At 45.1% G+C, this 11,341-nt stretch overlaps 1 protein-coding gene across 3 annotated transcripts; it reads left to right on the top strand.

Moving 5' to 3' along the window:
- The first annotated feature begins 3,020 nt into the window (after window positions 1–3,020).
- AKIP1 (A-kinase interacting protein 1) lies at window positions 3,021–10,400 on the top strand. 3 transcript variants are annotated; one of them, XM_046638652.1, is made up of 5 exons: window positions 3,021–3,442; window positions 3,916–3,996; window positions 6,207–6,290; window positions 7,919–7,990; window positions 9,956–10,400. In XM_046638652.1, exons 1-5 carry the CDS (start codon window positions 3,221–3,223, stop codon window positions 10,097–10,099), a joined length of 603 nt encoding a protein of 200 aa, XP_046494608.1. In that variant the 5' UTR covers window positions 3,021–3,220; the 3' UTR covers window positions 10,100–10,400. The 3 variants fall into 3 exon arrangements, with proteins under 3 accessions (XP_046494608.1, XP_046494611.1, XP_046494609.1); XM_046638655.1 differs by lacking the exon at window positions 9,956–10,400 and adding an exon at window positions 9,081–9,949; XM_046638653.1 differs by lacking the exon at window positions 9,956–10,400 and adding an exon at window positions 8,797–9,037.
- Window positions 10,401–11,341: the final 941 nt, after the last annotated feature.

Here is an 11,341-nt window from a genome sequence, read left to right as displayed (position 1 = left end):
GGAATAAATACTTCTCCGAACTCATCTATTCCCCAAAACATAATCTAGACAAATAACTTCTATGTGTTCTCTGGAACAAATTTACCCTTGTGAAGAGAGAAATCATTGAAGGCTTACAACAGTTTCTTTCTCCACTGATGACCAGGTACCTTTCTGATTATACGCCCTCCTTCCATTTGCTGTTCCGTTTCCAAGTCTCACCAGTGGCTTCCAGAAGCACCTGGCTTGGGCTGTGTTTAATCCATGAGGGCCCTGATGGTAGATCACGTTCCGTCACTAGTTCCATCCAATCTTAAAAAAGAGAAAAAAGATTCTCTCAATCTGTGGTATACAGTACAAACCTTGAAATTATTTTAAAAATATATATATATATAAATGTATATAAAATAAACAAAGATTTAATTTCATCTTAGTCTTTAGGCTTCAGTTTCATTCCAAGTATCTTCCTTCCCATGTATTTCTAAATGTTAAATTCTAGGAAGATTAGTTATAATTGAATATTCATTACATTCAGTAAAGTGTATGTGGATAGATTTTTTTAAAGAAGCCAACCTTACCTTGCCTAATAGGGATCTATTTAAATTAAAAATTAAATCAGTAAATTCAACAAATGTCTATTGAATACCTACTGCTTAATAGGCATTGGATATATAGGGACAAAGAAGCAACAGTTTCCACCTTCAAAGAGTTCATAAACTGTTGGGAGAGAAGGAACCACAATCACATATAATTTAAATCAGATTGGGATAAGTACCCCAATATTGAAAAAAAAAGCCATGGAAACAGGCTGCACCTGGGAATAGCAGACGAAGATTTCAAAAAGTTGACCTCACAAAAGGAAAGTAACACTTCGACTGGAATGGAATTGGCGGTGGGGGAAGTAATAGAATCCTAGGCTGGAGTATTGGCTAAGTGAGGACATATTAGCAGGCAAGGCTGAAGTCTATTAAGATAATAATAATAATTAATATTTACTGAGCATTTACCATGTGCAAGTACTATTCAAAGCACTCTACATATATTAACTTACTTGATCCTCACAACAACCCTATGAGGAATGTACTATTATTATTATTCCCATTTTATAGAAGACAAAACTGAGGTATAGAATGGGTTAAGTAATCTGCTCATGATTACACAGACACTGCTAAAAGTTATGGAGCCAGGATCTTGAAATCCATAAATAATAAAAGAACAAATTCTCTCTCCCCCTCAACCACACTCATGATAAGATGAGTTAACAGGTATCTTAACTACTCTTTCTCTCATTAATTCCTACATCCTTTGAGGCCTAGCTCAAATGCTGCTTTCTCTACAAAGCCTTTCTTGATCTCCCCAACTGAACAATATCTTTCTCCTCTAAGCTTCATAGAACTTTATCTGGTATCAATCTTATGGCAAACAGCTTACAAACAAAATCTTAATATTTTGTTCCTAGCATTACAAATGTTATGTGCATCATTTCCTTTTATTCTCCTTCAGTCTGATCCACTTTCTATTCTCTGCAACTCCTAGGACAGCGCCTGGCACATAATAATGTACCTAATCTATGGAACACTTATTCTTTGCAAGGCATTGTGCTATGCATTTTACAGGAATTCTCTCTCAAAATCTTAGAGCCATCCAATTCACCGTTCAATCGCTATTTTTAGGCCCTTCTGTGAGAGATAGAACACTAGATGCACCTTAAACTCAGTAAACAAGACAGATATGGTTCCTGTCCTCAAGAAGCTCACAGTCTGGGGAGGCTGGTAGTACTAGTATCCCCCTGAGTGAAGAGATGAGGAAAAGCGAGGCTCAACGAGTTAAGTAATTTGTTTGCCCAGAATAACGCAGCAAAAAAGTGGCAGAGCAGGGAATTCAAACTCAGCTCTCCACACTGGATATTTGGGACCCTGTGCATGTAAACCACTTCGTTCTAAAGGAGGCACTGGATAAACACTCATTGAAGGAAAAGTTTTAGAATACTCCTACAATGAAAACTATCCCAAGGGTAATTAAGACTTTCAATTTCTTTCCGCGAGAGGAAAGCAGGAAACCAGGGAAAGCGCAGATGGAGGTTGTGGTGTTATTCTCATACACACCTGGTAGCTCAGAAGTGCGCATCAAACCATCTGCTGAGGAGACTAGCTCAGCACTGTGTCCCTCCTGAGCATCAGTGCTATGCTGCGCGCAGAGTGGTACAGCAGTCACTAATGCGCAGGGAGACCTTGGGCTCCACCTCCCATCAAATAACCAGGTGGAGTGGAGTGGAAGAAAATGAGGCACAGTTCCTTAAATGGGCTGCAACTTTTCTGGAAAGGGGACTTCAAACCCCCAGAGAAGAGGCCTCCAAAAACGTGTGACTCCGTACTTCGCAGTGGAGGGCGAGGAAGCTGCCCCGAGGGGATTTCAGGAGACCCTGCAGACACCTCAGGCCCCCTCTGGCTCTGTGGCCCAGAAACACCTGCCTCCTGGTGGAGGCCGCGCGTCCCACCGCCCACAGCCTGGGGCCAGACGGACTCCCTTCTGCCAACGCCACCTTGACAGCCGCACCGTTTGACCTATCCTCAAAGAGGTTTTAGAGTAGCAGCATGCCAAAATACCGACTAGGCAGAAAGAGGCGCCTGGAGGCACGTGGCTCACTCCCCACAATTTCTTAGCCCAACAGGAGACCACCTGACTGCACCAGGTTCGTCCAGTTAAGCGGCCGAGACGACCTCTAAGAGCCAGGTCCGGGCCCAAGGGCTCCCCCGACAGCGCGGGCTGGCGGCCCCAGCAGCCACCTCCTCTCCGACCCCTACGCCCCGCACACCAACAGTCCCGCCCTGCACTCCGGCAGTTAGTCCGGCAACCAGTGCGGAGGGGCCGCGGCCCAGACGCAGAAGGCGTGTCCGGTGCGGCCGCGCGCCCCGCCCCTTCTCCCGCCCTCCACCAATGGCCTGCGGCGCCGGCGCCGGGCGCTCCAGGCCCAGCCCTCCCTCTCCGGCAGAGCGCTGAGCGCATGCGCCCTGAGAGGCGGGACGGGTGAGGGCCACTACGGAGGGCGGGGGGAGACAGAAGTGAGGGGGTCGGCGCTCGCCGCCTCGCCCCTGACCCGGCGCCTGGAGGGCGTTGGGGACAGAGCCGGCGGCAGTGGTCACCGGGGAGGTCGAGGCCCCGGCTCCGACCCCAAGCTGGGGCGGGGTCGCGGCGGCCCGCTGACCTGCCGGTGTCTGTGTATGTGCCCGCGCAGGGAGACATGGAGACCTGTTTGGCGGCCGCGGCGCTGAACGGGGTGGACCGACGTTCCCTGCAGCGCTCGGCTAGGCTGGGTCAGGAGGTGCTGGAGCGGGCCAAGAGGAGGGCGGTGGACTGGCGTTCGCTGGAGCTTCCCAAAGGCAGCGTGGGGGTCATTTCCCGGGAGCGGCCCTACCAAGAAAGTCGGCCCGCAGTCGGCCCCTGGCGCCTTCTCCCGGGGGAGGTGAGGGCCCTGTGCTGGGGGAGCAGCCCATTCATTCGCTCAGCGGTGGCCTGTCGGGGACCAGGGCACGCCACACAGAAGCATCTCAGGGACCCTGTCCTTGGCGGAAGCTCTAAAGTATCAGGGCAGTGAACGGAAAAGCCCTTTGAAAACTCTTGACCTTTGACAGATTCTCATTGGGTAGCTTTAGGATACTGGGAGTGCTTGGCCCTGGTGGGTTACTTTTTAAAAAAATTCTTACATGTTACCATCTCATAATAGAGGAAAGCCTGCAAACCTGTCTCTGTCCTGGATAAGTTGTATGTCTCTGTATTCCTTTTAGAGTCGGAATTCTTTCCTCAGTAAGATCCTTCTTACTGAAAGAAACTTGCAGAGGCCTTTCGAAAAGTAAAAAGGAAGCTGTTCCCAAAATGACTTCATTCTCCTGTAGGGAGTACCAGATCTCACCTGTGACTTGCCGTTTATTCAAATAGAGAGAAGAAAGACACCCAACCCTCAGTGCTTCCTTCAGAACAATGGCTGAATTCATGGACTATACATCAAGTCAGTGCGGGGTAAGTGTGTGTAAGCCAAAGCCATGCCCCTCCTCGGCCTGCAGATGATCACCAAGTGGATCTCTGGAATGCAGGGAGAAGCTGGAGACGGCCTGTTTGCCCTGCCCTGCCTTCCTGGCCAGGTTGCACTCAGGCAAGAATTTAAACCAGCTGATAAATCCAAGTTAGAATTCATTCAACAAATATTTATCGCATGCCTAACTCTGTAGGTATTATTGAGGATACAGTAGTGAACAAGCCAGAAAAGGTCTCTGCCTTCACTACTGTTTTCAGACTAGTGGGAGAAGAAAAAAACTTATTTGCTAAATTCCAAAGCAATCAGGTTCAAATATTAGGGTTTTTTAAAACTTTGAACTGAACTAAAGTTTAAACAAAACTAGTAGAGTCCCTCGAAGCTGGAACTGAGCCTCTCTGTTTTCAAAACATATTGAAAGAAAAAGTAGAACAAAATCCCTACGTTACATCTTAACCCCCGTTTCAAGTCCCTGGTAATGTAGTTTTTAAGTATGTATGTCCTTGTGGGTCCATATCACTTGTTGGCCACAAAGGTGGTTATGTGGGACAGATGCAGCAAGTCACTGGAGGTGGTGTGGCTCAATGGCAGGAGCAGCCTCCCAGGAATCAGGCCCATGTTCTGCCACTTATTGGCTGTAATGCCTTAGGCCGGTTGGTTTCTCTTGGCCTTACCTTTCCCATCGTAAAATGAAGATCTCTAAAGTCCTTTCCAGTCTTCACAGTCTGTTTCTTTGGTTTCCACTGAGAGATGAACCCCAGAAAATTGCTATAAACTGTAGCATGAAGGACTTATGTGAGATTTTTGGTACCATTCAATGAAATGCGTGAACAAGGTTTTAAGGACCCTCTTCTCAAAACCATACACTCAGATCATCTTTAAGTACTTGAAGGGAATGTTGAAAGCAGGCCAGCCCACATTCAAGGAAGGTGTTCTGTCTTCTAGGAATTACAGCAAACTCTATTGTCTCTTCCAGCCTTAACATTTTGTGATTGTTATGTGGTTGTAAGGTTGCTGGTCTATAAGGGAGAAGGAAGAGAATAACTTGTTTTCGTCCTACTTTTCAATTTCATATATTAAGATTTCAAAAAAATCTCTAATCTTTCTACATCTTTTATAAAATCCCTGTGAATCCCAGAACAGGATTCCAACCAGTGAGATATGGTTCAGAGAATATTTTTATGTTCTTGTTCTGTTAGATGGTTTTAGAAAAATCCATAACTTCGGCTCTACTGTTAAGTGATCAACTTAAACACTTTGGTTCATGGGCAGTAAAAGCAGTAATATTTGTCTTTGGTTTGAGGTTTAGCAAATTGGTATTCTTCATTTTGGTTTTCAGTTCATGCTTCAGTTCAAGTCTCCACCATGGAATGGAGGCTCAGAATCCCTTGGCTTTCTAAAGATAGAGTGAAGAACAGCCTTCTGAGTTTGCCTTCAAAATTTTGAAGCAGCCTCTAAAATACATCGTTAGATCCATGTCCTGAAGTGCTTTCCTTCCCCAGCTTCTTATTCTTTCCATCTCATGCCTTAAACATTGTCCCCACGCTGTGTTCAAAACAAGCAGGCGTGTGATGTCTTCATCATTAGTCATAATCAAGGGCAAGTCTAAGGTTAACTTCGAGGGGGAGGAAGGAAGCAGACAAGAAAAATGTAACTGCTTTCTGATCCTTTGGATTATTCTCCTTAAATTGGAGACCTTGCCCACCCCTCCTCCGCATGGGGAGAACGGAGGAGGGGTGGGAGAGGTCTCTGCATAGCTATTGGGTTTATGTTACACTTCCTGTTATATTTCTAAGTCTCAAGGAGACGCAGTTCTCTCTTGCTTTGCCCTTGTCTGAGACTTAGACAATAAACATGGAGCTCTTGTTTGTCATGAGAGGAGACGAAAGGACATGTGTATTTGAAAATTATTTAACCTGGCAGAAAGCGTGGTCCTGCCCAGCTTTAGTTAGCCAGAGTTCTTGCCCTACAGAGGCAGCAGATGGCAGCAAAGTAATGCCAAATGCAGTTTCCTTCTCGGCAGCCACTTTACATGGTCAAAGATTTATGTGACTCAGAGGCCTGTCAAGAGGACAGATAGCTTATGTTCACTCTCTTACCTCCCTTCTTAACCACACTTTGCCCAAGTAACAGGGAATTTTTCGAAAATTTGACCAGATTATTTGGCTACTCAACATCTTTCACATTACTTCTCTAGAAATATTATTCATCTGTGCCAGAGGAAGGAGGGGCAACCCATGTCTATCGTTATCACAGAGGGAAGTCGGAGCTGAATGGCCAGGTGTGTATCCTCAACTGTCCTGTGCTGTGCCCTCAGCCTTCCAAGGTGGAAGACCCTATATTGAGGAGCTCCTGCTGGATTTGTGTTACTGGATGCCTGCGTGACTCAGCATTACAGTGCTCAGTGGACATCTATCAGCTCCCAGCCTTGAAGAACTTACAGTAATGAACATGAAATAAGAGTTTGTCCAAAATATAAGATAGATACCACTGTAAGATCTTCGGTTGAATCTCCAATCCTCGGCCACAGGATTCTTGGGCAGGCTAAAAGAAAAGAGCTTTGGGGCTGGCCCGGTGGTATAGTGATTAAGTTCGTGTGCTCTGCTTCTGCAGCCTGAGGATTGCAGGTTCAGATCCCAGGCACAGACCTACACACTGCTCATCAAGCCATGTGAGGCGGCGTCCCACATACAAAATAGAGGAAGATTGGCACAGATGTTAGCTCAGCGGCAATCTTTCTCAAACAAAAGAGGCAGATTGGCAACAGATGTTAGCTCAGGGCCAATCTTCCTCACAAAAATAAATAAATTAATTAAATTAGTGACTTTAAAAAGAAAAGCTTCAAATATCCTCTTGTACATCTGGAGATAGGAAAGAGATTTTTCATAATCACATATTTTACTCTAAGGTAGTAATAACATGTTTTTGGTAATTTTTAAAAAGAGGGGGTCTCTTTTAACAAAATACTCTTTCTAAGGATAACAATTACAGGCCTCTCACTACAAACTTACCTGTCTTTTGCCACATGTCATTCTGGGGAAGCCAGAGATGCTACTCATTGAACTGGTTCAACAGGAGTCCTTTGTTGTTATTTTTGAGAGATTTCTTTGTTTTTGTTTTTATTTTTAAACTCCCCTGGTTGTATTCAAAGACAGCAAACTTAAGTCCAGAGTGTAATCCACAAGCTGGACTCCTGACTTCTCTGGCCTGTGGGTTTAGGCAGAGGATGGGAGAGTGGCCACAGGGATACCAGAGCGAGGGCTGGACCCACGCTGGAAGTCCCTTCTGTTTTCCTGGCCTGGGATATGAGGAGCAACACCAGAGCCCAAGTCCTGGTTCCCATTTCTGGCCTGGCCTAGGGCTCTCTTAAGTGCGCCTGACCCTAAGGGGGTTACGTGTGGGCAAGAGTCATTCCTGTCCCTCCCATTCCTTCCGGTAAGTGTAAATTCATGCCTCTGAGGGAAATTGACTCTATCGGTTCAGCCTGTTCCCTTCTAGTACCCCAACTCCTGGGGGAAGCACAGAAGAGAATTCTGTTTCCTGAGAGCCTGTGAAGTGTCAGTCACATTTGCACTTTGAATCTTCCCTACAGTCTGGTGTCCCATCGTTATAGACTAGGAAACCAAGGCTCAGAGAAATTCATCTGTCCCTCTCAGCAAACAGCAGAGAGAGGATGCAAACTCAGGTCTGTCTGACTCCAAAGACCATGAAAGGATAAACAGTAATCATGGTAAACATCTGACTAAAAATACCTCACAGAATCCACTAAAAGTCTTAATAACTTAGGTGACAACTGAGAAAAAACTGACGGAACAATTGTTAGTTCCTGATAAGGTAGGAGGAAATTTGTCTTTACAATCCAGAACTGAAAGCTCGGGCACTGATCAATGTTTCTATTTGTCTCATCAGAGAAAAGCCACCTCGCCTGGTCTTGGAGGCATCTATCAAGCGTCAGAGTGTGCTCTAGAGGCAACACAGTCTGTGAGTACAGAACGTCTCGTAAATTGGGCTTAACCACCATTGCAGTTCCATGAACCCGTCGACCTGGTTGTTATAGGGTTTTAGGTACTGGATACGTAGTATTTTGAAGTTGGGATGTTTTTACCCTTGGGAGGAGAGTACGCCATTTTGGCTCAGTGTTAAATTATGTTTTCTTGGTATCCTTCCTTCACTTGAAGCTTCAGGGACACTCTTTGTGTCTGAACTCATGGTCGTGGTTGGAAAGAATGTGAAGTATTCACATCTCAGTTCCTACAGCTCAGCTGGGCTGGCGCTGAGTCCTGCTGGAATTCCATCGACTGTTCCAGCAGCAGGGGGGCCTGACCCTCCTGCTTACAGAGTGAAAACCATCACTGGAGTTCTGAAACATACATTTGGTTAGATCGGGTTCCAAAACATTTGAAGGGATTTGTTCCCATTTTCCACCAATGTTTCTCTGTAAAAACATAGTGATGAGTTTTTCATCCTTATGATAAAGTACTCTTTAATTCATGAACCCAGGGAATCTTTTGGAACTTGGAAGGGCTGGAATTCTGAGGAAAGGAACTCCAGCATGTTGCTGCAATAGTTTGCTTAATTTTTGTTTGTACGTAATGTGCTACTAGCCAGGATTCAGAGTATACTAGAATTAATAACAACTAAGAATATTCTACTTCTAGTACAAATAGAAGTTGTTAGGCTTAGATGCCTCCAATACATGCTGGATTTTGGTCACACTAATCTTCTTGATGTTCACAGTGTTGGAATCACAGATGCCAGTCTTACCTCTGGTGTTTCCTTTTATGCAGACAAATGAAGCCTCCTTGGCCTTCTGCAATTCTGATGTAGCTGTATTTTCTGAAACCTACGTTTGTTTACTTACATTCTTACATATTTACTTACACAGTTGATGACCAATAAATAGTTGTGGCATTGTCATATGCGTTCATGTCAGTTAAATGATATTAGACCTCCAATTTTGCAGTAACTGGGCATAAAGCAGCTTTGGAAAAAATTGGCTTCAAATCTATATGCAAGGTGAAAGGGGAAGAAGTTTCATAAAAGTATAAATATTATCATTTATTCCTCCCAGTGGAATTTGCTGGCCGGTGGTTTGGTTTTTCCCCCTGGATATGGTGGTAGAAATGACAACGTCTGCCTGTGCTCCTTCTGAGCATTGAGTAAGCATGTAGTCATATTCCAGCTGTGGTTTGAGACTTGGCTCTTTTGCCATTTGCACTCCTGTGCCTGCACACCTGCCACGACCCACTCCCCAGCCACGCATGAAGTCTGTCCTTGGAGGATGTTTTGTGTTCTTCTCTGCTATAAACATAAATCTTTCTATTCACTCCAGCTGCCAGTGTTTTGCACTATAGGAGAACCAGTCCTTCAAGGGAAGGCTTTTGCCAACCAGCTGACTCGCAGCATGACAAAATGAAATCTGCTCATAGTCTTCTCATCTTTGGGAGAAAAGAAATGTTTCATCTTCCTAATAATTTAGCAGAGCACAGTTCAAAAGAATGATTCTCATTGTTCCACTGTGCCTTGCCATTGCTGTTAATCTGTGCTGACGAGTGCCATTGTCTGCTTTTGAACCCCAAAACAATGGTCATTAGCCCTTCCCTCTACCTAATCCTTATCTTTCTACTCCAACTAGAATGCTCCTTTTGTGACCTTTCATGTTCCTGTAATGCTTTAGCATTTACAGAGCGTTTTCACCTACATGCTTATTTGTGAGGTAGGTATTATCAGTTTTAGAAATAAGGAAACAAGAATAAGGCGAGATGGAGACTTACCTAAACGGCAGTCCTATTATGTGGCCAAGCTGAGCTTTCAAGCAGGACCTCCGCCTCCCACATTAGTGCTTCATTCCGTCTCACCTCTGGCTCACAAAGGCAGCCTGGTGGAGGTGTCCTGACAGCACTAGGATATAAAATCTAACCTGCTAATAGCCGCTTTTCCTTCTAGGCAGAGAACATCCCTAAGGACCTCTACATAGAAGTATATCCGGGGACCTATTCCGTCACTGTGGGTGCAAATGACTTAACCAGGAAGACTCATGTGGTAGCAGTTGATTCAGGACAAAGTGTGGACTTGGTCTTCCCCATGTGATGTTGACCATCACAGTCATCATATCACCTTTTTTTTAAGTAGCAAGAAGAATAAAGCCACTATATTATTCTCTTAATATTTACACATTAATCCTGCTTTTAGTACCGACTGTAGAGGGTGAGCCTTCCTGGGACCTGGAGTTCATCTCTTTAAGTGCCTATTTTAACTTGAAAGTATAGAAGTCCCTCCACCCTCTCTTGCCTGAAGGTAATAATGTAATGATGCTGTCTGGATAGTTTTTATTGCTTGATTTCCAAGTAAAGGTTAATTATGATAATAAAGGGAGCTATTTGGAAATAAAGAGAATTCCTTTTTATTGGTATTAAGAGGTGAAACCAAACGTCGCTCATGTACAACTGTAGGCTTTATGAAAAGATGGCAGAGAGGCTGGGGACACATTTGTCCAAAGCAGGCCGACCAGCCCTGCAGCTTCTGTGGAAGAGGCATCCCCAAGCAGATTTCACCAGGCCCCTGGCAGGGAGCCCTGGCCAGGGCCGCCACACTCCTGTGCCCCCTGCTGCCACTCATCTTCAGGGAAGTCAATGGGGTGAAGATGCTGCTGCTTATTCGACTATCATCTATAGCCCGTACTCTACCTCCTTCCGTCGAAGGCCTTGTCGGCCACTTTGTAACTCTTCCTCAGGTATCTACCACCACTACTCTTTAGCTTCCTGTAAGAGAAAAAAATCCTGAGAGTCTTATGCCGACTATAATTTTAAGGATCAAAAATCATTGATTTTAAAGAGTCACTGATGTGTCCTAAACTTCTTTAAGCTACCCCACCAACAGTCTTGCTGCATCTCTCAGTTTAGGTGCCTGGTGATTCATCTCCTTTGAACATAACAGGTCTTTCTTCAGGAAAAATGCCAGCATTTTATATGATAAGGAGAGCTATATTATTAGTATTATTTTTAAAGATTTTATTTTTTCCTTTTCCTCCCCAACGCCCCCTGGTACATAGTTGTATATTCTTCGTTGTGGGTCCTTCTAGTTGTGGCATGTGGGACGCTGCCTCAGCCTGGTTTGATGAGCAGTGCTATGTCCATGCCCAGGATTCGAACCAACGAAACACTGGGCAGCCTGCAGCGGAGCGTGCGAACTTAACCACTCGGCCACGGGGCCAGCCCCAAGGAGAGTTACATTAGCATTCCTAGTGAGGAAGACTCCCATGGACAGAGGGCCTAGTAAAGCAGACCCATGCCCATCACCAGGGTAGAGGGTCATTTAAACGGGGATCCTTGC

This window comes from Equus quagga, chromosome 14 (assembly GCF_021613505.1).
Source record: "Equus quagga isolate Etosha38 chromosome 14, UCLA_HA_Equagga_1.0, whole genome shotgun sequence".
Classification (NCBI taxonomy): Eukaryota; Metazoa; Chordata; class Mammalia; order Perissodactyla; family Equidae; genus Equus; species Equus quagga.
Note: the sequence above shows the minus strand (reverse complement) of the source record. Positions and strands in the feature narration are given on the sequence as shown.

Excerpts from the sequence above, each read along its gene's own strand:
- AKIP1 (XM_046638652.1), top strand. The coding sequence starts at position 3,221 with ATGGAGACCTGTTTGGCGGCCGCGGCGCTGAACGGGGTGGACCGACGT. Across the intron at positions 3,443-3,915 it reads GGCGCCTTCTCCCGGGGGAG|AGAGAAGAAAGACACCCAAC; the intron begins GTGAGGGCCCTG and ends TTATTCAAATAG. Across the intron at positions 6,291-7,918 it reads AGTCGGAGCTGAATGGCCAG|AGAAAAGCCACCTCGCCTGG; the intron begins GTGTGTATCCTC and ends TTGTCTCATCAG.